A 27,797-nucleotide genomic window follows, 5' to 3' on the forward strand; every position below is an offset into this window, starting at 1 on the left:
TAACTATACCTGAAACATGAGAAGGGAGGGAGTCAGAAGCCAGGCTCAGCTTTCCACGTGGATTTGCTCAGACCATGGAAGAAGTGACCAACTCCATTTTAACATACAGAGCTCAACTATTTTATAGCATCTTACGGCCACTGTCTCAGCACAGATGGAAACCATTCAGTGTAAGTGCTGTAATGTGAAGCTCTGTACTAATGTCTGTCATCTTGGCCTTTGGGACAAGACTTCATGAGATTTTAAAGACCCCATCTCAGCAATTTATCAATCTGCCCAACAACATGACAGGTATGCTGGGCTGTCACCCTAAGGGAGAGACAGTAAGTTGTTGGGTACATATCTGTTGCCTTCTCTCAGCTTGATATCATCATCATAAAAAATGTAGATTCAGAATTAGAGAGTAAGCATTTTCATTTATTAAATGATCGGATGGTTATAAAACTCTATCTAGTTCACTTATGTTCTTCAGATAACGAAATCTGCCATCTTTTCCCAGTCTGGTTTGTACACATTGCAAAATAATAAGTATGCAGTTAACTTTTCTACCCTTCCTGATGGGCTTAGAAATTAGTTTGAGGGCCACTATATGTGAGCCTTACCTTGGTACCAATAACCCACAGTCTCTAAAACTGACACATAAAGCACTGAAAGAATGTGATAGTTGTCTAGAAGTAAAAGTAAGTATCCCAGAGTCTCTGAAGTAAAAACTGGATGTTTAAAATGGGTTACGTTCTGATCTTTCTGGATGTATGAATTCAAGTGTCAAGTTGTCTTTTTCAGCAGTAATTATCTTGTATGCAATAGAGTACAGCATTTTTTGCAGCATCCAACAACTCAAGAAGCACAATACCTGGAAAGAAATAACTACCACAAATTAACTTCGTGATCTATTTCTCAGTTATATGTTAAAATGGACTAAATGTTAAATCCAAGTCGTTCAGGAGGACCATGGTTAAATTATTGGTTGTGAATGCAGCTTTGTTGTCACTGCTCATTACCACAGGCATCAACAACCCAAGATTTTAATAAAAGCAAAGCAAAACTTTGAAGTGCGGCATTTCAGAGGGTGGAAGGGATCAACAGGAGAGTCTTCACTGGATGTTCATATTGCATTGCTAAATCATTGAAAATCCACCTTTTCATCCATAATCTGAATCTGCAGATTGATTAGATTGCTCTAGTTTATACAGCACGAGTGATTGTGGAGTGAGTTTTGAACTACAACATAGCAGGGAATTCAAGTGTTAACTGATCTTAAGGTTCAAAGTTCAAAGTAAATTTATTATTCAGGTACATATATGTCACCATATATAACCCTGAGGTTCATTTTCTTGTGGGCATACTCCGTAAATTCAAGAACCACAATAGAATCAATAAAGGACAGCACCCAACAGAATGGACAAATTATCAATACGCAAATGACTACAAATTGCGCAAATACAAAAGAAAAAAAACAGTAATAAATAAATAAGCAATAAATATTGAGAACAAGAGATGAAGAGTCCTTGAAATTTAGTCCATAGGTTGTGGGGACAGTTCAGTAATGGGGCAACTGAATTTGAGTGAAATCATCCCCACTGGTTCAAGAGCAGTGATGATTGAGGGGTAATACCTGCTCCTGAACGTGGTTGTATGAGTCCTGAGTCTCCTGTTCCTTCTTCCTCATGAGAACAGTGAGAAGAGAGCATGACCTGGGTGGTGAGGATCCCTAATGCTGGATGCTGCTTTTCTATGACAGTGCTCCACATAGATGCGCTCTGTGGTAGGGAGGCACATTTCAAAATCTGTGCTAAATGCAGTGGCATTTGGCAGCGATGCTAACTCTAATCCACTGCAAATATCAAAGAACTGGTCCCCAAGATATTTGAAAAAGCAGTTGACTGTTTTTTCATAATACCATAAGACACATTAGCAGAATTAGGCCATTTGGCCCATCAGGTCTAATCCACCGTTTTATCATGGCTCATCCATTTCCCTCTCAACCCCATTCTCCTGCCTTCTCCCCGTAACTTTGCATGCCCTGACTAATAAGAATCTATCAACCACCTCCTTAAATACACCCAATGACCAAACCTCTGCAGCTACCTGTGGCAATGAATTCCACAGGTTCACCACCCTCTGGCTAAAGAAATTAATCCTCCAAATGGACGTCCCTCTATTCTGAGATGGTGCCCTCTGGTTCTAGACTCCCCTGTCATAGTAAACATCCCCTGCATGTCCACTCTACTTAGGCCTTTCAATATTTATTGTTTCAATGAGATCCCCCCTCATTTTTCTATATTCCTGCAAGTACAAGCTCAGAGCCATCAATCACTCATACAATAAGCCTTTCATTCTCAGAATCATTCTTGTGAACCCTTTCCAATGACAGCACATCTTTTCTAAAATAAGGGCCCAAAACTGCTCACAATACTCCAAGTGAGGCCTCTCCAGTGCCTTATAAAGCCTTAGCATTACATCCTTGCTTTTATATTCTAGTCCTCTTGAAGTGAATGCAAACATTGCATTTACCTTCCTCACCATCGACTCAACTTGCAAATTAACCTTCAGGGAATCCTGCACAGAAGAACTCTCAAGTCCCTTTGCACCTTGGATTTTTGAATTTTCTCCCGGTTTGGAAAATAGTACATGCCTTTATTCCTTCTACCACAGTGAATCACCATTCACTTCCTGACACTGTATTCCATCTTCCACTTCTTTGTCCATTCTCTTAATTTGTTTAAGTCCTCCTGCAGCCTTGCTGTTTCCTCAAAACTACCTGCTCCTCTACCTATCTTTGTATCATCCAGAAATCTGGCTCCAAAGCCAACAATTCTGTCATTCAAATCTTTAACATACAACGTATAATAAAGTGACCGCAACACTGATCCCTATGGAACACCACTAGCCACCGGCAGCCAATCAGAAAAGTCTTCCTTTACTCCCACTCTTTGCCTCCTACCAATCAGCCTATGTTCTATTCTCGGTTCATCCAGAATGAAGTTGTCAAATGAAAGTCATCTGAGTTCCAATGAGACCTCATTTGGTTTGACTCATCTCCCGCCTCAACCAGGGAAAGGCATCAGCCCTTAACGACGTACTCACCACAGCAGCCGTTCGTAGCAACACACCAAATTGGCTACCATGGAGGAGTCAGAGGTTGTGGTGGGGAGGTGGTGATGTTGGACATTCCTCACGTACACCCAGAGGGACAGGTAACCACTCTTTAATAAGATGTCAGCCAGGAGGGAGGATGTTGGGGAAGTCCAGAACAAGGGGTCACAGTTTGAGGATAAAGGGGAAGCCTTTTAGGACCGAGATTAGGAAAAACTTCTTCACTCAGAGAGTGGTGAATCTGTGGAATTCTCTGCCACAGGAAGCAGTTGAGGCCAGTACATTGGCTATATTTAAGAGGGAGTTAGATATGGCCCCTGTGGCTACGGGGATCAGGGGGTATGGGGGAAGGCTGGGCCAGGGTTCTGAGTTGGATGATCAGCCATGATCATAATAAATGGCGGTGCAGGCTCGAAGGGCCAAATGGCCTACTCCTGCACCTATTTTCTATGTTTCTATTTTCTATGTGTATTGAGGCTAACTTGTCAGGCCCACTGTAAGAAGAACTTGGCAAGAGATGGCATGTTCTATCCCCTGACAGCGACAACTCCTGTATCTTGCAGCAATACAAGATATTTTGTGTGATATCACTCTGGAGGAACATTGTATCATTTCTTAATGCATGTATGCATTTCTAAATGACAATAAACAAGGACTGAGTGTCCTCATAATCTAATCTAATACGGAAAGAAATTTCAGGTCTTCACAAGAAATATTAGAGTGGTCTGTATACCACTGTTTACATTTGCATAGTGCAGAACCTCGTAGGGGAATGTACTTAATGTAAGGATTGAGTTCTTTAAATTACGTATCAATCAGGAGGAATGATAAAGGTGTAGCAAGCCAGTTACACAACTGGAACAAGGATTCATTCATTCAGGTATTACATTCAGTACGGGCAGCCCTGTGAAGCAAAATTCTTGTGTATTTTTGTATTTTTGTGTGTCATTTGTGTAGGCCCATCTGATTATTGGTGCACACCATTGATACTAACCATCAAGCTGCAGATGCTGGAAAGTGGATCAAAAGCAAATTGCTGGAGCATCTCAGCAGATGGAGCAGCATCTTGGAAGGCAAAGGGATAGTCTCTATGCAAGGTCTCAAGCTGTAAAGTCATCTACAATCATTCTCAGGTACAACAGGTATCTGTTCCTGTGATTTTTTTATAACCCAGTCAGATAGTAAGTCAAAAATGTGGCGGCAAACCCAGGTCCCACACGACAGAAGAGCCTGTAGCTCTGCCACAGCTAGCTGATCCATCCTGCCCATCTCTGATTCATATATAGAGGCCGTACCCATGTCGGGCATTGGCAACTGGAGGGGGTGGGGGGGAGACCGGTATCAATTTGCTTCCACAGATGCTGTTTGACCTGTTAAGTTCCTGTCCTTCCTCCAATAGGTTGTTCTTTGCTCTACGCAGACATCCCACCCTGCAAAAACTCATTTCAGGGAGTTCTGAACCTCATTCAGGGAGGTCTCAACCGGAAGTCTCAACCTCACAGCAGTCTGTGTAAATGAATTTGTTAATTTTGCAAGACATCAGATTCACAAATGTTTTGTGAGACAGCTGACTTCTGAATTCCATCTTAATGTGGCACACATGCTCACATTGTTGAGTTAGTTGAGACACGGCTGGTTGGCATATGTGAACTTTTGCCAGTACGTGAACTAACTCAGCTAATTAGGTTAGTTGAGACGTAATCCAGGACTCACCTCAACATGTCTTTTACAGTCATTTAACGCACCATGGGCAATAAAAATGTCACTGTTGCAAACAGTGCAGCGAGCAACACTGTCATTATTTTTGACCCCTTTTAGGCTGGGGTACACTTTAGTGTAGTCTGGGGTGAAGTACGTTTTATATTTTCTTTTTTTGGAACACTTTGCCATGGCACTGCAGGACACTAAACTGAACTGATGGACAATGAAATAGAGAGAGAGGCCGACTGTAAAGCCTGCCCACAGAGAAAACTCATAGGTCTACCTAGCACAAAGAGGGACCAATCCGGATGCACTCTCTGTCACTCTCTCTCTCCCTTTCGCTCACTCGCTCTCAAAAAAATCGATTTCCGAGATATTGCATATAATTTGCGGGTGTCAGGGAGCCGCTATCAATATGCGGGAGAATCCCGGAACTTCTGGGAGAGGTGGGATGTCGGTCTATGTCTATACGTTGTCCAACTTTTCTGCTATATAGGCATGGTCTTTGGAGGATGGAGTAACCTGCAGTCAATACTGGAGCACTTTAAATAATGAAAAAAGAACTAAACTAGGACAATATGCTAATAGTTCCCAGGCATTTTCTTGAGAGCCAAAAAAAAATCTACACCACAGTGAGAGCCAATATAAAACACAGGAAAAATTACACCAGTGTTAAGTCCCCTGAAGGCTCAGCATATTTATTCAGTGAATAAGTTAATCATGTCAGCCAGGCAGATTCCAGGACTGATTCCCCAGTCTGCACTTCATTGTGTCAATTTCGCTCAATGTGAAATATTTTTGCCTTTGAATTAGGATATGCTTTCCTCCCTGCTGTATACATCTGTGGACAGAGCAACAGTGACAGCACTTCACAAAATAATTAATTGCATGAAAAGTGCTTCAAGACATCTTGCAGATGTTATGCTACATATATTAGACAACTGAACTTAATAACTTTTGCTGCATTCAAACCACAACCTCTGCTCCGACAGACTACTTACCCTTCCTCTCCCACTGCTCTGTTTGTCTACTGCTTGATTCCTCTACCAATAACTATTTCAACAAATGATTTCCATCAACCTACAGCTCTTAGGCTACTACTCCATCCTCTTTCAGCTTTCCCTCTGCCTTAATTTCTCTTTCCTCCTAAGCTCTCTCTCTAACTTGTCCCCAAAATCTTCAACATCTCACAACCTTAATTCAGATGATCAAGGACATGCTGAGCATGAGATCTGCATAGATACCTCAGTGACCTCAGATAGGTGCATAATACACTTAAGTTGCAATGTTGCACATCATTCAAGTTTAATTTATGCAAGCAAATTGCTGATGTTAAAAAGAGACATTTTGCATACCTTAAAGCCAAAAAAACCTATTTTTAAAAACTCATCTGTTTCATTCCTGCTGCTGATGAAAGTTGTTAATATGTGCTCTTTGCAGTCTTCACCGCTAATACTTGCAGTTGCTGCTTAGCACTGGTAAGTTTTACCAGGCAGTCTCATTCATATTGTAACTGTGTTTGTAGGCAAGTTGAGTCAGAATATAAGACCATAAGACAAAGGAGAAGTCGGCCTTTCGGCCTATCGGGTCTGCTCCACCATTTTATCATGAGCTGATCCATTCTCCCACTTAGTCCCACTCCCCCGCCTTCTCACCGTAACCTTTGATGCCCTGGCTTCTCAGATACCTATCAATCTCTGCCTTAAATACACCCAATGACTTGGCCTCCACTGCTGCCCATGGCAACAAATTCCCTAGATTCACCACCCTCTAACGAAAAAAATTTCTTCACATTTCTGTTCTGAATGGGCGCCCTTCAATCCTTAAGTCATGCCCTCTTGTACTAGACTCCCCCAACATGGGAAACAACTTTGCCACTCTGTCCATTCTTCTAAACTCCAAGGAATACAGTCCAAGAGCGGACAAATGTTCCTCATATGTTAATCCTCTCATTCCCGGAATCATTCTTGTGAATCTTCTCTGTACCCTCTCCAACATCAGCACATCGTTTCTTAAATAAGGAGACCAAAGCTGCCCACAGTACTCCAAGTGAGGTCTCACCAGCGCCTTACAGAGCCTCAACATCATATCCCTGCTCCTATACTCTATTCCTCTAGAAATAAATGCCAACATTGCATTCGCCTCCTTCACTACTGACACAACCAGGAGGTTAACCTTAAGGGTATCCTGTACAAGGACTCCCAAGTCCCGTTGCATCTCAGAACTTTGAACTCTTTCCCTATTTAAATAATAGTCTGCCCATTTATTTCTTCTGCCAAAGTGCATAACCATACACTTTCCAACATTGTATTTCATTTGCCACTTCTTTGCCCATTCTTCCAATCTATCCAAGTCTCTCTGCAAACTCTTCGTTTCCTCAGCACTACCAGCCCCTCCACCTATCTTCGTATCGTCAGCAAACCTAGCCACAAAGCCATCTATTCCATAATCCAAATCATTGATGTACAATGTAAAAAGAAGCGGCCCCAACGCGGACCCCCGTGGAACACCACCGGTAACCGGCAGCCCACCAGAATAGGATCCCTTTATTCCTACTCTCTGTTTCCTGCCAATCAGCTAACACCCTAAATATGTATGTAACTTTCCCATAATTCCATGGGCTCTTTTCTTGTTAAGTAGCCTCATGTGTGGCACCTTGTCAAAGGCCTTCTGAAAATCCAAATATACAACATCCACTGCATCTCCCTTGTCTAGCCTACTGGTAATTTCCTCAAAAAATTGTAATAGGTTTGTCAGGCAGGATTTTCCTTTAAGGAATCCATGCTGAGTTCTGCCTATCTTGTCATATGCCTCCAGGTACTCTGTAACCTCATCCATGACAATCGACTCCAACAACTTCCCAACCACCATTGTCAAGCTAACAGGTCTATAATTTTCTTTTTGCTTCCTTGCCTCCTTCTTAAATAGCGGAGTGACATTTGCAATCTTCCAGTCCTCCGGAACCATGCCAGAATCTATCGACTTTTGAAAGATCATCGCTAATGCCTCCGCAATCTCCACAGCTACTTCCTTCAGAACACGAGGGTGCATTCCATCTGGCCCCGGGGATTTATCTACCCGTAGAATATTCAGCTTCCTGAGTACTTTCTCTGTTGTAATTGTGACTGCGCACACTTCTCTTCTCTGCCACCCTTGAGTGTCCGGTATACTGCTGATGTCTTCCTCAGCGAAGACTGATGCAAAGTACTCATTCAGTTCCTCCACCATCTCTTTATCTCCCATTACAATTTCTCCAGCATCATTTTCTATCGGTCCTATATCTACTCTCACCTGTCTTTTACTCTTTATATACTTGAAAAAGCTTATAAAGAGTAAAAGACAGGTGAGAGTAGATATAGGACTGATAGTTTCATTGTTAATCTTTTCCCTCTTAATGACCTTCTTAGTTTCCTTTTGTGAGCTTTTAAAAACTTCCCAATCCTCTGTCTTCCCACTAATTTTTGCTTCCTTGTATACCCTCTCCTTTGCTTTAACTTTGGCTTTGACTTCTCTTGTCAACCACGGTTGCATCCTTTTTCCATTCGAAAATTTCTTCTTTTTTTGAATATACCTGTCTTGCACCTTCCTCACTTCTCGCATAAACTCCAGCCACTGCTGCTCTACTGTCTTTCCCGCCAGTGTCTCTTTCCAGTCAACTTTGGCCAGTTCCTCTCTCATGCCACTGTAATTTCCTTTACTCCACTGAAATACTGACACATCAGATTTCGGCTTCTCTTTTTCAAATTTCACAGTGAACTCAATCATGTTATGATCACTGCCTCCTATGGGTCCCTTCACCTCAATCTCTCTAATCACCTCCGGTTCATTACACAATACCCAATCCAGTACAGCCGATCCCCTAGTGGGCTCAACAACAAGCTTGTTCTAAAAAGCCATCTCGCAGACATTCTACAAATTCTCTCTCTTGAGATCCAGTGCCGACCTGTTTTTCCCAATCCACTCGCATGTTAAAATCCGCCACAATTATCATAACGCTGCCCTTCTGACAAGCCTTTTCTACTTCCCGTTGTAATTTGTAGTCAACATCACTGCAGCTGTTTGGAGGCCTGTATATAACTGCCATCAGGGTCCTTTTACCCCTGCGATTTCTTAGCTCAACCCATAAAGATTCTGCATCTTCTGATCCTATATCACCTCTTTCTAATGATTTAATATCATTTCTTACCAATAAAGCCACGCCTCCCCCTCTGCCTACCTTCCTATCCTTCCAATACACCGTGCATCCTTGGACGTTCAGCTCCAAGACATGCATCCTTTAGCCACGTCTCAGTGATGGCCACAATATCATACCTGCCAATCTGTAGCTGTACGACAAGATCATCCAAATTATTCCTTACGCTGCGTGCATTTAAGTACAACACATAAAGACCAGTATTCGGTACTTTTCACTTTGATTTCACTGCAACTTTATTGCACTGCAACTCATCCCAATGGCTACAAATTTGCCCTATCACCTGCCTGTCTATCCTGACATCTTTACTGCTCACTATCTTAGATTTACTTCTATTTTCCTCTTCCTCTGCTCTGTCATTCCAGTTCCCAACCCCCTGCCAAATTAGTTTAAATCCTCCCTAACATCTCTATTAAACTGTCCCGCCAGGATATTGGTCCCCTTCGGGTTCAGGTGTAACCTGTCCTTTTTGAACAGGTCATACTTCCCCCAGAAGAGATCCCAATTATCCAAGAATCTGAAGCCCTGCCCCCTGCACCAGTCTCTCAGCCACGCATTCATCTGCCTGATCCGAGTATTCTTGCCCTCGCTAGCATGTGGCACAGGTAGCAATCCCGAGATTACTACCCTGGAGGTCCTGCTTCTCAGCTTCCTTCCTAACTCCCAGAAATCTCTCTTCAGGACCTCCTCCTTTGTCCTATCTATGTCATTGGTACCAACATGTACCAAGACAACTAGCTGCTCACCCTTCCCCTTCAGAATATTCTGGACCCGATCTGCGACATCCCGTACCCTAGCACCTGGGAGGCAACACACCATGCGGGTATCTCTATCAGGCTCACAGAATCTCCTGTCCGTTCCCCTGACTACGGAATCGCCTATGACTTCCACATTCCTCTTCTCCCTCCTTCTTTCCTGCACAACAGCGCCAGGCTCAGTGCTAGAGACCCAGTCACCGTGGGCGTCCCCTGTCAGGTCATCCCCCTCAACAGCATCCAGAACAAGATATTTGTTGCTGAGGGGGACAGCCACAGGTGTGCTCTCCACTATCCAGGCATTTCCCTTCCCTCTCTTGACAGTGACCCAGTTTTCTGACCCCTGTAGCTCCTGTCTATCACCTCTTCACTTTCCCTGATAAGTAGTAGGTCATCAAGCTGCAGCTCCAGATCCCTAACACGGTCTCTGAGGAGCTGCATCTCGGTGCACCTGGCGCAGATGTGGCCATCAGGGAGGCTGGAGGTCTCCCAGGATTCCCACATCTGACACCCTGAATAAAGCACTAACCCTGCAGGCATGCTATCTAATTCTACAGGAATGAAATAGGAAAAATAAGTCTACTCACCCACTTACCTCGCCAAACAGACAAACTTTTTAAACCGTTAGCTCATACCGTTAGCTGTGAGAGCACTGATGTTCCAGTCTGTCCGGGCCAATTCGCGAAAGGCGGGGGGGAGGGGAGAAAAAAAATTGGTGCTTCGCTCTCGCCTCTTCCCGTTTACCGCCGAAGCCCATTGAAGCCAAAGCCCTACACTCTGCTACCGCTCACTCTGCTGCCTGCTCCGACAGCTGCCCGCTGTATAGGGTGATCTCCTTTTTAAACTCTCTGCACTGTCCTGTTACATCACGCGCCTGCGCAGTCTCGTCCTTCTTGCACTTGAAGAAGTTTTTTAAAAAACTGCCTTCCTTCAGAATTCAGCTCCACAATGCTCTGTAGTCCCGATCCAAAAGAAAGCTGTTGGTAGCAACCTTCCTTTTTAAACTCTCTGCACTGTATGTGACAATAATATTTTGCTGATGCAAGTGGGGTAGAAAACTATCATTAACCGTAAGGAATGAAAAGTTATAGAATTACTGTAGGCATAGCAGAGTTTATGCTAGTATGGTAGTAAGTATGTTTTCTTAATAGCCAGTGAATATCTGGATCAAACAGGATATTGACAGAAACAAGACTGAGCTCGCAGGTATATTCAGCTCACTGGCATTGATACCATATTGCCTTTGAAACATGCATGGGGATCTTTATGTGTATTTTACCGGTGTTCACAGCTTCAGACACTGTGCTACCAAGCTAATTTACAAGATAGCTGCACTCAGCCTGCAGTAATAATACAGTTGAGTGGCTGGACAACGATATTATGAATGGCAAGTACCATTCAAAGTTAGGTTGCACCCATGAAATGGAGATTGTACTGCGGCTGTAGTATTAGCTGTTGCCAGGGGCATTTTGGCCTGAAAAAACAACAATTCAACAGGTGAGACAACAAGCTTGTGATTTTGTGACCCGCACTAGTAGAGAATTGTGCCCTCTTCACAGGTGGTTGGAATGGCCTCCGGAGAAAGTCAGTGGGACAGATAGTTGCAGCAGTCAAGGCCAGCACATAAGGGTTGAGGATCTGGATGTAATACCATAACATGTTCAATGAACTTACAGGAGATAACAGAATTAGTGAATGCACCTTCACATTGAAGTTTCCATATGATGATTTCCAGTCACTTCTCTATACATTCAATAGCTAGTAATGGTGTCTATCAATCAACCTCACCCCCAACACTCACAGGCTCAGTCATCCTTCAATCATCACCATCACTGCAAGTTTCAAATCAACTATGTCAGGTGCATCACTCAAATACATCATGCAAAGCCAGTCCCAAACTCCACTCTCTCTTTTAGGACTGGGGATCGTTGCATGTGTTGTCCTCCTTGGAAGACAGACCACTTGTCAGCCTGGCTGGGGAGTAGCAGAATATCAACAGGCGGAAGATCTGAGAGATGAAGAAATAGCCCCACCAACACAGAGGCTGTGTACAAGGGCCAAAATTGCCTCTACTTCCTGAGGAAATTGAGGTCCTTTGGAGAATGCAGGCCTCTCCTTTACATGTTCTACCAGTCTGTTGTCACCAGTACAATCTTCTCCGTGGTGGTCTGCTGGCCAATGGCATCAACACAGGTGATCCAACAGGCTCAATAAACTGATCAGAGGCTGGCTCTGTTATACGAGTCGAACTGGACATACTGGAGGCTGTGGTAGAACAAGGGACCCTATGGAAAATCCTGGCAATTCTGGACAGGGTTTCTCAACCTCTCCATGCCACCTTGGCTAAACAGAGGAGCAGCGAATAGACTAAGGCAACAGTGCTGCTCCAACGAGCACTAAATGAAGTCATAATGAGTAAACCTATAGGCAGGGAAGTGATGACCCCTTCCTGCTAGACTACTATTCACCTCTGTCAATCAGAGTTCTGTTTAAGCTCTGTTTAGATCTGTTTACCACACCCTGGTACAGTACCGCAGACACTCTGCGCAATACTACCGTCACTTCTTATCTGGATGGTGTGAATGTGCACCCATTACTGTATAATATTACAGTAAACCTTGCACTACCACCTTATCAGTGTGAATTTGGAAATCTTGGAAATCTCGGAAATCTCGTAATATTTGACTTGCAAGTCTTGTACATCTTCTTGGTAAGGTAACTTATTTTTTTTTATTTATTCTTACTCTTCTAATAATTTGTGTAACTGTGCATTTGTAATGCTACTGTGACATGGTAATTTCCCTTGGGACCAATAAAGTATTGATCTACAATTTATTTATTTATTTAGTGACACAGCATAGAATAGGCTTTCCAGCCCTTTGGGCCATGGCACTCTAGCAACCATTAACAACCCTGCTTTAACTCTTACCTAATCACAGGACCAATTACAATGAGCAATTAACCTATCTGGAATGTCTTTGGACTGTAGGAGGAAACCGGAGCACCTGGAGAAAACCCACACATTCCACAGACAGCATGTACAGACTCCTTACAGATGATGCTGGAATTAAGCTCCGAACTACGACAGCCCAAGCCGTAACAGCATCAAGTTAACCACTCTGCTACTGTGGTGCCTAAAGGTTAAATTTTTCTGCAAGGTTAACTCTGCCTCCTGCTTCACAGATTCTAACGGAGCTGCTGAGCATCTCCGGAATTTTCTGTTTTTATTTCAGATTTCCGGCATCCACAGTATTTTTCATTTTTTCTCAGGAATGACTATGCCTTTCAAAAATATAGATTATTCCTGCTGAGCACAATCAACCCTACACTAGTCTGTTCATATTCCCTGTTATGAAATTCCTAGTGTAAACCGTGTTTTCATTTTCACATGACCTCGCAACCAGCTGTTTTAATCTGTTTCTAGTACCAGATTCCTCAAAAAGTAGATGGTTTTTGATCTGCCCCTCACCTTTGTCAGCAGTAGATAACCAACTGCTGGCAGGTGACAAAGTGTAAATCCTGCTCCAGCAGACCAGTATTATTGAAGAGATTTGTTAAGATTTAGGCTGAACTGAACTTCCTTTTGAAGGCACTTCAATATCTCACTACCGTGCCGAAGAAACATTGTGTTGTAAAGATACCAACGTGATACTAACAATTGTCAAAAAAATGAAGCAAATGTTGGCTGTTTTTACAAACGAGCAAATATTATGAAACAGTGCAAGGGTGTTAGCATAAGCAACAGATTAAATGACTGCAGATCAATGATGTTACCTTTACAACTTTGAGAAATGAACATAATTCAGTTTGATATAAAAATGCTCCTTGTTTTAGTCCCTTGTAAAGTATCACTGGACTTGCTGATGTGAAATTACTATCGATACACAGCAATTCAAATGATTTCAGAATAATCAGAACTGACAAATCAACATGCATGGAAGACTGCACTATTCAATATCGAGGACAATCAGACCTAGCTAACACATAATTCATTATCAGTGCAGCTAACAAATACACTGAATGCAGCCAAAGCTGTTTCTTCAGTGATACTTACCAAGGATGAAAAGCTTTGCATCTGCCATATCAACATCCAGCGATGTCCTTGCAACGCAAGTGTAAGTCCCCTCATCGTCTTCACTTACATCATTAATTTGAAGAATATCACCATCCATTAGTATTCTAGAAGGGAACAAATTACAAATCCTCTATTGTTAATAGTAGAGTTGATTTTCATACTTTTTTATATTAGAAAATATTCTACCAATAGCTACATGGATGCATGTTTAATAGCATAATTTACAACATATAAATTATTCTCAGTCCACTTGTACTAAATCATAAGATCCTGACATTTGAACTGTAGGGAGTATCGGGTTTATTTTCATTACAGCTAAGTTCCAGATCAAAATTACACCATTCTGGCAAGATGCAGACCAGGATAACAAGAGCTATCATTGAATTGCAGTGGAGCAACCTCCACAGCTAATTTTAATCAAGACCTCTCTAGTCTTGGTCTCCTACATTCCTCAACAATACCCCACGTAATCTCAAAGGACCGCATCTCATCTTCATAGTTACGAGCCTCAGTACTTAATATTGACTTTAACAATTGTAGGTATCTCCACTTTTCTTTTCTTCCTGCCAGTCATGGGTCCATTTTTTCTTCAATTTGTTATATTTCAATTTATTTGCATATCATTTTGCTCCGAATGCTTATTTTTAAAGTAGTAGCTGTCTTGGTGACATGGGGCTGCAGTTTACCACAGACATGCTCTCTGTTTTCTCCACGTCTCCCCTCTCTCCACTTATCACTTTTCCAGTTCTGATGAAGTGCCCCTAACCCAAGGCATTCTCTCTGTTTCTCTCTGCATTGTCTTGTTAAAACTTTCCAGCATGTTTTCAAAATCAACACGGGTGCACCTCAAGGAAACATGCTTAGCCCACTGCTCTACTCTCTTTACATTCATGACTGTGGGGCACGGCACAGATCAAATGACAATCAAGATTGACACCACTGTTGTTGGTAGAACCTCAGATGGTAACAAAAAGGTATACTGTACAGGAAGAAGGAAGTTCAGCTGGTTGAGTGGTTTGGAAACAACAACTTTGGAGTCAACATCAGCAAGACCAAATGACTGATTGTGGACTTCAGAAAGGGGAAGTCAGGTGAACACACACACACACCAGTCCTTATCGAGGGTTAGCAGTGGAAAGTGTGAGCAGCTTCAAGTTTCTGGGCATCAACATCTTAGAGGGTCTATCATGGGCACAACATATTGATGCTATCATTAATGAAGCATGCCAGCAGTTGTACTTCATTAAGTGTTTGAGGAGATACGTATGTCATCAAAGGCTCGAGCAAATTTCTTCAGGTGTACTGTGGACAGCATTCTAACTGGCTGCATGGTATGGAGGTTCTAATGCGCAAGATCAAAAGAGGTTTGTAGACACAGCCACTTCACCACGGTTACAACCCTCCCCACCATCGTTAACCTCAAAAGTTGATGCCTCAAGAAGGTAACGTCCCTCATTAAGGACCCTCCCCATCAGGGGCATGCCCTTTTCTCAATACAACAATACTAACTAGCTTGAAGATGTACACTCAGTGTTTTATGAATAGCCTCTTTCCCTCCAGTATCATATTTCCAAACAGTCCATAAATCCATAAACATGACATCACTAATCCTCTTCCCTACTATTTATTTTTATATTGTAAATTATTATAAGTTACTTATTTTAACTTATGTAATTTTATGTTTCATACTGTACTGTTGCCACATAAACAACAAAATTCATGACCTACATTAGTGATAGTAAACTTGATTCTGATTCAACCAATAGCCTGTGAGCTGTACTGCTGGGTAAGTATAAGCAGGAAAAGTGACGATGCAATAAGGGAGCATTTAAAAATGTCCAGATGCACCTTCAAGGAAAAGGTACTGTACGAGTCAGAATTAATTTATTCATAGGTCAATTCTTAAAGCTAATATTGAAAGTATTCACAAAAAAAAACTTGCAGGTGAACCACTGCTTTTATTAAATAAAAATTATTTCTAATTTTTTTTTCTAAAATTAGGCTAAAAAAATTTGCTGGAATATGTAAAAAGTATTTTCAGTAATTAAACTGTATGCATATATCCAACATAGAGGAAATGTTTGCACACAAAACAAAATCTTAATATCCATCCCTCAGATTAGATCATGAAACACAATCAGTATATCTACAGCCAATTGACCTAATGAAGAAATACCTATTGATTTGGCACCATTTACTTTATCTGATGCTGTTGGGAATAAATTGATATTAGCTATAATGGTGTCTGAAATAGAAGTGTACTTGTCCATTCTACAAAATATTACCTGTCATTCTCTGTTTGGTCACTGTAAATTTCAAATCCATCCTTTTTCCATGATAACTCAAAGTCATTTTCGAAAGCCAAATCGTATTCAGCATGACATTTAAACTGTGCAGTTGCATCCTTCTGTATCATTAAATCATCTGGGGGAACCACTATTTCTGTTGCAACTGAAAGAAAGATAGAGGACCAAAAATGCAGTGAGCACAGTTTTCATGATATTAATATGCAAAACTGAGCAGAATCATTTAAAACGTATTAACATTGTACGTGACAGCATTAGGACATTTTGATTAACGCATGGCTACAATTAATGTCATTGGTTGTTCCATGAATTCTGTGCCTGAAGAAGCAGCTTCCTAAATCTTTCTTAACAAATTTTTAAACTGTTGTTTAAAGTTACAAAACAGTAAACAAAGAACTTAGTATGGTTATGACATTCACAAAAGAATATAAAAACAAAAAGCAGGATAGGCTGCACACTGCAATTCAGTAGGCATACGTAAAAAGATCTTCACCTGTAGCCAAGAAAAGTTACTTAGTTCTTTAATGAGAAGGCACCTGTAGCTTGAATAATGTGTTTTTCTTAATGTCAAATGTTGCAACATTTAAGGCAGAAACATACTTAGACCCTTACAATCATCTTCATGGCAGAACATTGTGTCAAAATCTAACTCAACATTAGTTCTTGATTTGTGTTAAGGATCTGAAGCATGACAGTCTTTTACTCAGCATAATGTCCCAGTACACTCTGTCAGAGTGAAATCTTAGTGACCAAAAGCTTTGATGGTGAAGCAGACTATAAGGTATCTTAAAGGTGGAGAGAGAGTTAGTGAGCTGGAGATGCTTTGAATAGGAATTTCAATGTTTAAGGTCCTGAAAACTGCTGGCACATTCCCCAACAACAGAGAAACTAAATTTGGGAAAAGTCTAGAGGCTGATTTTGAAAGAGTGCAGCTAAGACCAAAAGAAGCTGCATAAGGCTGTAAATCTAGTCAGCTCCATCTTGGGCACTAGCCTACAAAGTACCCAGCACAACGTCAGGTAGCGGTGTCTCAGAAAGGCAGCGTCCATTATTAAGGACCTCCAGCACCCAGGGCATGCCCTTTTCTCACTGTTACCATCAGGAAGGAGGTACAGAAGCCTGAAGGCACACACTCAGCGATTCAGGAACAGCTTCTTCCCCTCTGTCATCTGATTCCTAAATGGACATTGAATCTTTGGACACTACCTGACTTTTTTAACATACAGTATTTCTGTTTTTGCACGTATTTTAAAAATCTTTTCAATATACATAATTGATATACCTGTTTATATATTATTATTTTTATTTTATTCATTATTATTATTATTTTCTCTGCTTGATTATGTATTTCATTGAACCGCTGCTGCTGTTAACAAATTTCACGTCACGTGCTGGGACCGCAGCTGTTTACAATATACATTAATGATTTAGATGAAGGGATTAAAAGTAACATTAGCAAATTTGCAGATGACACAAAGCTGGGTGGCAGTGTGAAATGTGAGGAAGATGTTATGAGAATGCAGGGTGACTTGGACAGGCTGGGTGAGTAGGCGGATGCATGGCAGATGCAGTTTAATGTGGATAAATGTGAGGTTATCCGCTTTGGTGGTAAGAACAGGAAGGCAGATTATTATCTAAATCGAGTCAAGTTAGGAAAAGGGGAAGTACGACGAGATCTAGGTGTTCTTGTACATCAGTCACTGAAAGCAAGCATGCAGGTACAGCAGGCAGTGAAGAAAGCTAATGGCATGTTGACCTTCATAACAAGGGGAATTGAGTATAAGAGCAAAGAGGTTCTTCTGCAGCTGTACACGGCCCTGGTGAGACCACACCTGGAGTACTGTGTGAAGTTTTGGTCTCCAAATTTGAGGAAGGACATTCTTGCTATTGATGGAGTGCAGCATAGGCTCACGAGGTTAATTCCCGGGATGGCGGGACTGTCATATGTTGAAAGATTGAAGTGACTGGGCTTGTATACACTGGAATTTAGAAGGATGAAAGGGGATCTGATTGAAACATATAAGGTTATTAAGGGATTGGACACGCTGGAGGCAGGAAGCATGTTCCCGCTGATGGGTGAGTCCAGAACCAGAGGCCACAGTTTAAGAATAAGGGGTAGGCCATTTAGAATGGAGTTGAGGAAAAACTTTTTCATCCAGAGAGTGGTGAATATGTGGAATGCTCTGTCCCAGAAGGCAGTGGAGGCCAAGTCTCTGGATGTTTTCATGAAAGAGATGGAGAGAGCTCTTAAAGATTGTGGAATCAAAGGTTATGGGGATAAGGCAGGAACTGGATACTGATTGTGGATGATCAGCCATGATCACAGTGAATGGTGGTGCTGGCTCAAAGGGCCGAATGGCCTACTCCTGCACCTATTGTCTATTGTCTATGCTGGTGATAATAAACCTGATTCTGATTATTAGCTTGGAAAAGATTGGAGATTTGAATGGATTAGGCCACAGCAGAATCTGAAAGCAACAGTCAGAAATATAAATTAATTGCATTGCTTAATAGTACCCAGTGTAGGTCAGAGAACCCCAGTCAATAGGTGAATTGGACTGAGACTGTGACATGGGCAGGAAAGAGTTGTTTGTTGTTGTGTTCATCAGCTGTAAACTAAGGAAAGCTGATCAGGAAAGAACAGAATAGTAAACTGAAAGATTAACAAAGCTTTTGTGGTTTCCTGCTGTGAACGAGTTGAGGTGGAAGTGGAATGTTTAGTGATGACATAATCATTTTGGGATCAAATATAATACACAGTTTGCAAACTTTATGGTTCAGATTCAAACGGTTGCCTGGGAGAGAATGAGCTGACATCTCAGAAACAGTTTGGAGTTGGAACTGTAAGCAACAGTTCTGGTCACTCCCATTTATGACAACATTTCTGTTCATTCAGTGCTCAGTGTCAGCAAGCAATTTGACAATTTATAGACAGAGGAGAAGTCAAGGAAGGTTCAATGCATATTGGCATAAAGAGGGAAGCTGGATCTCAGCAGGATCTAAATTAGAAAGTACAATAGTAAAAATAATGAAACATTATATAAAAATAATGATTTATTATAAGCCGAATGCAAAACTTTCAGCTGTCAATAGCACTAAATATTGACTGGTTTAACAAAGACTTGACCGAATGGAATGTCATTAAATGAAAAAGTAACAGATCAATGAATTGTTGTTAACTCACAGGTTGCATTAATACGCACATATGGCAAAACTTAGTTTCACTAACTATATCGTATCACACTGTGAGCTAGGTGATTTGTTTTGAGCAGATTGTTGGGAAGTGTCTTTTACCAAACATGACGACTTAATGAAGTCTCTACTTTGAACTGGAAGTCCACAACATGTAGTTTTAGTTGATCTAGTAATTGAGATAAAAGCAAATGAAAAATGACCAATGCAAGTCTCACCCCACTAATACCCTGAAGCACCCAAGATTCAATTGCCGGTTATTTACCCCAATTTGTCAATAGAATTCACTGCACTATTCTGGAGAACACCTAATAAACACACGTCCAGTTGATCAAGTTTTCTGGCTGAGTTGCAAAGCCCACTCACAGAGAAAGCCTGCTGATTCTGTGTTCTACCTGGTGATCTGTGATGCATTCTCTTGAAAGAAGAGGTATATTATTTTTTAAATGGACGTATTATGGACAAATGGACATTTGAAATACAAATAATAATGATTATTTACTGAATATAAAACTGTCACTGCCCACAGCACTAAATATTGATTGATTCAGCAGAGATATGTCCAAATGAAATGCACTGAAATGGGAAACCAACATATCCAATGAATCAGTTAGCTCAAAGGTTGTGTTTGCACACACACAAACATACTCTCTCTCAAATGTTTGTATACTTTCATGTAGCAAGGGTGCCTAAGAATTTTGCACAGTACTGCAGTAATTTTATGTATTGTACTGCTGCCGCAAAAAAACAACGAATTTTCTTATGTATATGAGTGATGATAAACCTGATTCTAATATGGGTCTCTTTTGTGGACTGAGAGTGGGAAGGGGGCAGAGAGAGGAGAATTATGATTGAAAAACAGGAACGAGAGAGGGCAAGAGAGCGAAAGGTAACGTAGAGACATCCTGTAATGATCAACAGACTAATTTTTTGGAATCTAATGACCTCATCTGGTGTCTCAGGGCTGGGCGTGTCTGCACCCACGTCCTTGGCATTCCTTCTTTGCCACCCATCTGAAACATCTCCCGTGGTGCTCCACCTTCATGATTCCCAACATCCTTTTACTCCCACCAGATTTACAAACTCACTCCCAGCTCCACATTGACAAATATAGTTTTGTGCAAAAGGCTTCGGCACCCTAGATCTATATATATCTACTTATATTTATATGTCCAAGACTTTTGCATACAGTACTGTATATGCTTCCACGCAGTGCTGCAGATTAATTTATCATTAGGGGGAATGTTGGTAAGTATCTCCACCAGGCCAATGATCTATAAACACCATCCTGCCCACAGTACTGCTTTCCAACTCCACTTAAATTCTTCAAGAACTGTACTGCTGACATGCTGCAATGGATTCATCTAATTGAATGCTATTTTATACATAGAATATAAAAGAATAGAGCTGTCTCCGGGATGGTAAAACCTCTCGTGCCTTACAGTTCTGACAAAAATATATATATTGTTATGTTCATAAGTACTGACGAAGCCCAGTTGCTAAAAAATGCATCCCCAGTGCCATCCATTATGAATGGACATGAGTATCAGAGCTGCTGGATTCTGTTTTTTCGCCCGGGGTCCCTGCCAATCAAATAGGTGGAAACCAATACAAAGAACACAGGTCAGAAGCAGACAGGCAAAACCTTTTGAAATTGACTGCTTGAGAAAAGCCACTTTCAAAACAAACATACCCAGATAATGCTATATCCAGTATGTATCAAAATCAGCTCTGTATCCTATCCGCACTTTGGCATGTGAAGGAAACATAATTTTACATTACTCACTTATACACAAAACTAAGTTTTAGAATTAAAAAAACGCAATGCAGCAGCAAGCTGTGCTAGTGGGTCAAAAGAATAATTTTTTACGACCTTTTTCAATGTAATTGTATTGTAACACAATGTAACATCTGTTCATTGTAAGAACTTGTTCAAAAAATGCATGCATGCAAGCATGCTAATCATCTCATTATCAGACAGCTCCTGTAGCATTGTACCACAGCAAGTAATCAGCAATTCAAAGGCAACACATGAGGCAAGAAAACCAGCAAGAAGAAACCAAATAACTGAAGGATATCAGTTATTGTTTACTGGCAGGATAAGGCCATTAAACCCAATTTGTCCAAATTATGGATAGATCAGTCCCAGCCCCTCTCTGTGATCTTTCCTTCCATTGTTCTCTGAGAACTATTTGAGTGCCAACTCTAGCATCCTGTTCCCCAGATGTATTGCCTTACGAAGGCAATGTTCAGCCTTGTGTTCCTGATAATGCTTTTGAACTTGCTCCTAATGCTTGTTCCCAACTTGAAAGTGTCTTAATCACTGTAATAATCTTGAAAACTACGGAGAGATAGCAATCCGAAAGTCTTTGATGTTTCCACAAATCTGTAAAGACCTCTTGAGCTTGCTTCTGCATCCCCTCAAAAGAGATTAGTTGCATTTATCATATTAGGGCACCTGAACTATATGTAGCTTCCCTGGTATAATGAAATCAGTTTCATTCTTTCTTGTCCTGTGGCTAATGTCAAGTACAGGCACTTTTGCCTTTCCATTACAAATTAGCACAGGCATATACATTAGCACAGAGCTGTGATGGCGCTAGACAGCGACTTCTTGGAGCTCATCTGCAGAAACAGCTTAATTTCTAAAAATGCCAACCCATTCTCTCAAGTCCTGCATCTGCTCTCAGGATGAAGCTTTTCAATCTAGAGTGAAGAAGATGTCCTCCTTTTTCAAAGAAAGAGGCTTCCCTTCCTCCACCATCAACACTGCCCTCAACCACATCTCTTCCTTTTCACTCACATCTGCTCTTACCCATCCTCCTGCCAGCCATGGATAGGGTTCCTCTTGTCATCACCTTCCACCCCACCTGCCTCCGCATCCAGCACCTAATGCTTCAGAACTTCTGCCATCTTCAATAGTATCCCACCACCAAGTACATCTTTCCTTCCCCCCCAGTTTCTGCTTTCCGCAGGGATCGCTCCCTAAGTGACCCCCTTGTCCATTCATCCCTCTCCACTGATTTCCCTCCTGGCACTTATATTTGCAAGTGGAACAGGCATTACACCTGCCCCAACATCTCCTCCCTCACCACCATTCAGGGTCCCAAACAGTCCTTCCGGGTCAGGCAACACTTCACGTGTGACTCTGTTGGGGTGATATATTGTGCCTGTTGCTCCCGGTGTGGCATCCTGTATATCGGTGAGACCTGACGTAGACTGGGAGACCGATTCGCCGAGCACCTATGCTCCATTCACCAGAAGAAGTGGGATCTCCCAGTATCCACCCACTTTAATTCCAATTCCCAATCCCATTTGGATATCTCAATACATGGCCTCCTCTACTGTCGTAATGAGGCCACACTCAGGTTGGAGGAACAACACCTTATATTCTGTCTGGGTAGCCTCCAACCTGATGGAATGAACATCGATTTCTCAAACTTATGGGAATGCCTCTCCCGATATCTCCTTGCTACCCATTGCCTCTCTTTGGTGCTCTTCACCCCTTTTATTTCTTCCATGGCCTACTATCTTCATTTATCAGACTGCCCCTTCTCTAGCCCTGCAGCTCTTTCACCAATCAACTTCCCAGTTATTTATTTCATCGCTCACCACCCCCCCCCCACCTATCACCTTGTCCTTCTCTCTTCCCTCCCCCATCTTTTAAATTTACTCATCTTTTTCTCTCCAGTCCTGCTGAAGAGTCCCAGGCCAAAATGTCAACTGTACTTTTTCGCATAGAAGCTGCCTGGCCTGCTGAGTTCCTCCAGCATTTTGTGTGCTTTGCTTGGATTTCCAGCATTTGCAGATTTTCTCTTGTTTGTAATTTCTACCTTTAATGTCTTTCTTTTTTTTTCCTTTCAAGGTAGATGGGGTTCTGTCAAAGATCCCGACCTAGAGCTACGCTCAAATTTCAGTTCTTTGCGGCAATGGGAACCGCTCCTGGGGCTCATCGACCACTCATTTTTCAATATCCCAAGGATGCGGCCTCAGAAACGAGTGCACCTTCAGGCTTCTGAGGCTTTGTTGCCCTGGAGATGAGCCATTTCTATGCTTCTGCCACCGACTGAAGCATTGCAAGAGAAAACAGAATATCAGCAGCAGCGGATCAGCTGTCAGAGGGCTCTGTACTCAGTGAACCACTAACTCTCTCTGTCTCTCTTTCTCATTGGTCGGGAAGAGTTTGTTGCCAGTTTTCGAGTCGGAGAACTTGAAAAAATAAGTGATATGACAGACTTTAAAATTGTAAATCAACAAGTGTTTTTGTTTGTCCTGTTAGTCTCCCCTCCAACTGTGTGACACCTCTCTGTCCCTTTATTGGGGGAGAGAGAACCTGTGGTATGTCGAATTGTCAGGTGAATGATTAGATTTTGCTATACTGCTAATCATGGTCTTTCTTGGGGGCTTTGCTACTGCATGCTTGATGGGTGGAGGGTGCTGAAGATTTTTGCTGAATTAAGTGGGGGGAAAGGATGGGTCATTGTTTTGCAGCTGCTTCTGTGTGGGTGGGGGAGTAGGGGGCTTTGTAGTTCTAACATTTTTACTGTCATTCATTCTTTGGGGCATTCTTCTGCTTTCATGGATGTCTACGAAAAACAAGAATTTCAGGGTATATGTTGTATACATTCACTGATTTAAAAAAATGGAACTATTGAACTAGCCAACTAGAGATCAGTCACAATAAGCCTTGAATTGGCTGGCAAAGAATGGTTGTTCAAGAAATTTACAAGTCACTTTATTGAAAAGGAGATCATTTTGCATATTCTGAAAGATTTTGAGATAAAGTGTCACATAATCATGTGACAATTATGACACCTCTTTTTTCACCTCCAGTCTATATGAGAGTGCTTCGTAATAAGTTTATGCTTTTCTGATTCTTCTGATGATGATGGCTAGATCTTCACTTGTGAAGATCAGGAAGGAAGTAAAGTCCTCAGAAGCGACTGCCACAAGCCAACAGCTGCCAATTTTTGACCTAGATATTTGCTTAAATTGGTCTTGTACCTCTTGCACAGGGCACCAGGATCTCCCTTGCCCTGAGAGAGTTCTCTGTAGAATACTGCTTTTGATAACCAGGAGTTGTCCATGTGAGAACATGTGGTCTGACCAGTGGAGCTGCTTCAGTGTTTGAAAGTTAAGCCTTCTCCAGCACCTCGTCGTGGAGACACGATGCTGCCAGCTGATACACATGATGAAGTGGAGGTAGCGCTGATTGAAGTGCTCGAGCTTGCGCTACTAGACCCAGGCTTCAGAACTGCACAGCAGTGTTGTAATAACGGCAGCACTGTACACCTGAATTTTTGTGGACAGATGCAGCTGGTGTTTCTTCCACAGACATTTATTGAGGCGCCCAAAGGCACTGCTGGCTCCGGTGAGTTGATTGTCAATGTCCCTTACTACCGCAGCATCATTGGAGATGATACTGCCCAGTTAAGTGAACTGCTCAAACGTAGTGAGAGGGTGGTAATCAATGGTGATCTGAGGTGGGTTGGAAACACCACGAGGGTGCTTCTGATGGGGGGGGGGGGTCATTATTTTCTTCAGATTGACCGTTTTCCCAAAAGCCCTTGCAGCCTCAGTGAACTGAGTGATTCTTCCAAAGAACTGATTATTGACTACAGGACAAAGAAACTGGAAGTTCATGAGCCAGTCCTTATCAGGGGATCAGGGGTGAAGAGGGTCAGCAACTCTGCTGTCCTTGGTGTTATCATATCGGAGGATCTCCCCTAGGTCCAGCATGTAAGTGCCATTACAGCAAAGAGACAAAAGTGCCTCTATTTTCTTATAAGTTTGCAAAGATTGACATGTCACTGAAAACTGACAAACGTTTATAGATGTGTGGTGGAGGTTATATTGACTGGTTGCATCACAGTCTGATATGGAAACCCCAATGCCCTTGAATGGAAGATCCTATAAAAAGTATTATATGTAGCTCAATCCATCACAGAAAAGCCATTCCACCTTTGAGCACATCTACAAGTAATGCCGTCGCAGGAAAGTACCATCCATCATTAAGGACCCCCCACTGTCTAGGCCATGTTCTCTTCTCACTGCTGCCATCAGGAAGGTACAGGAGCCTCAGGATCCACAACACTAGGTTCAGGAACAGTTATAACCCCTCAAACATCAGGCTCTTGAACCAGAGGGGATAACGTCATACAACTTCACTCACACCAACACTATACTGTTCCCACAACGTATGGGCTTACTTTCAAGTACCCTTCATCTCATGTTCTCAATGCTTATTGCTTATTTAATAAATGTTATTATTTTCATTTTTGTTTCTTTTTGTATTACACAGTTTGTTGTCTTTTGCAGATTGTTTGTCCGTCTTGTTTGCGCTCATTTTTTCATTGATTTTTTTTTTTGTATTTACTGTGAATAACCACAAGAAAATGAATCTCAGGGTAGTACCTGGTGACATATATGTACATTTAATAAATTTATAACAATAAATTTACTTTGAACTTTTGAACCTCTCTTGCTTTATTTTCCACATTGCTCCATATTTTGGTGCATTTGACCCACCCTGAACTCTATCCACAACCACAGAATCCTGCCTGTACCATGCTCCCTCCTAATTTATTGAAGGATATTAAAGATTATTGATGGGAGAGGGGAGGTTGGAGTGTTTGTGTGAGAGGATGTTAGAGGTGGAACGTACATTCAACATGTAAATGGACTTCAATGCCCAACTTGAAGTTCGTTGTTACATTGCCTAATTACTCTACAGTCTGATGAAATATTTGAACATGAGCAGCTGAAGCAGGAGAAAGCCATCTGATTCCTTGTTCCTTCTCTACCTTGAAGTTCACAGCTACGGTATATTTTCTTTTACATCAGTCTCACTTTCTTAACCCAATACAGCTTGATTCTTTTAATAGCTAAAATTCTATCAATGTCTCAAACATACTCAGTGAATGAACCACCATGGCCTATTTTAGTAGAGGGTTCCAAACATTCACAACATACTTGGTGAAATGTCCTCTTATCTCTGCCTTGAATGGTTATTTTGAGGTTGAGATGGTTTGGGTCCCCCAAGCCAATGGAAACATCAACATCTTAACTCTCCTGACAAGCTCATTAACAATTTAATACTTCAATGGGATCTGATGAGAGGGCTTCTTTTTAAGAAGGCAGGATTATGTCTTGTTTTTCAAAGAGCATATAGTGTTAATACAATTTTGATGCTTCCTGCACATTACTAAATACATCTGCTTAACTCAGTATGATTACTGAGTAAAATTAATCAATACTGTTAAAAATACTAGAAATGCATTTTTCTTTCAAAATAACACCATAGTTATTGTAATTAGCATTAACTTATACTTTAAAATAATTAATGCAAAATAAAACTATAAATAAAATCATTTAAAATTTATAAAGAACAGTGTTAAGAAACTATCTTAATATCAGAAACTGCAGTCCAAAATAACATTTTAAGAATTAGTGTAATCAAACCATTAACCTAACAGTTACAGCAAAGGAAGTTACTGAAATACAAAACCACAATACCACAAATTTGTAATTGTTGCGCGATTTTAAGCTTCTCTATGGACCAGTGGCTTAAGATTTGCTCCACCAACAACTGCCATGACAATGAGCTGATCTTGTGGGCTCTCTAACCTCGCTCTCCTCTTGCTTATAGTGACAGCCCAGAGAAGCTGGTACACAACCCTGCCCTTCTTGGGTCGAAGGACCAAGGGGATGCACAGCAACAGAATTCAGCAAGTCCTTGAAAGTGTTAGTGCTAGCTGACAGCAAGAAATGTCCTGGTTTTAAACACAAGTTTAAATAATTCTTTCCTAGTACAAGCACCTGCAAGTGTGTGATTAAAAAACAATGATGCAAACAAGCCTGCCTACTGAAGTCTAGCTTGGCGGGTAAATAGAGTAAATGGCAAGGGCCAGATCTAAATCTCCCAATCAAACAGCATATTCTGGTAAACTGGTTTATTATCACCATATGTGCTGAGGTGCAGTGTAAAACCTCGTTTTGCATGCTATCCATGCAGATCATTTCATTCCATCAGTATACTGAGGTAGTGCAAAGGAAAAGCAGTAACAGAATGTAGACATAATGTTACAGATAGAGAGAAACTGCCGTGTAGATAGATAGTAAGGTGCAAGGAAGCCACGAAGAGGTAAATTATGAGGTAGAGTCCATTTTACAAGACCATTCAATAGCCTTATAACGGCAGGATAGAAGTTGTTCATGATCTTTGTAGTATGTGTTCATAAGAGGCACTGACAAGCCATATTTTGCCAAAATAACTTGTCACACAATAACGGTATACTGCAATTCATATTAATATAAATTACCAATATTCGAGCAATACTGGCATTAACATCATGTAATTTACCATAAAAGTCGAATACTGGGACTGATGAACATAAACATTCTGACGATGGGCATTTAAATACTGCAGGGCTGGACATATGGGTACGGTGCAAAATAAATCCTTTTTTTATTGGCTCTGT

The 27,797-nt window shown here is 41.5% G+C and overlaps 1 protein-coding gene across 7 annotated transcripts in view; it reads right to left on the reverse strand.

Moving 5' to 3' along the window:
- The window catches only part of chl1b (cell adhesion molecule L1-like b), a 986,835-nt gene that overhangs the window by 412,048 nt on the left and 546,990 nt on the right, over nt 1-27,797 (reverse strand). For all 7 annotated transcript variants that reach the window (XM_072280601.1, XM_072280605.1, XM_072280603.1 and 4 more), the window contains 2 exons: nt 16,105-16,270; nt 13,799-13,923 (listed from right to left, as the gene is read on the reverse strand). In XM_072280601.1, coding sequence (XP_072136702.1) covers nt 13,799-13,923; nt 16,105-16,270 — 291 coding nt within the window. The remainder of the gene's footprint in view (nt 1-13,798; nt 13,924-16,104; nt 16,271-27,797) is intronic.

Source organism: Mobula birostris, chromosome 16 (assembly GCF_030028105.1).
Source record: "Mobula birostris isolate sMobBir1 chromosome 16, sMobBir1.hap1, whole genome shotgun sequence".
NCBI lineage: Eukaryota > Metazoa > Chordata > Chondrichthyes > Myliobatiformes > Myliobatidae > Mobula > Mobula birostris.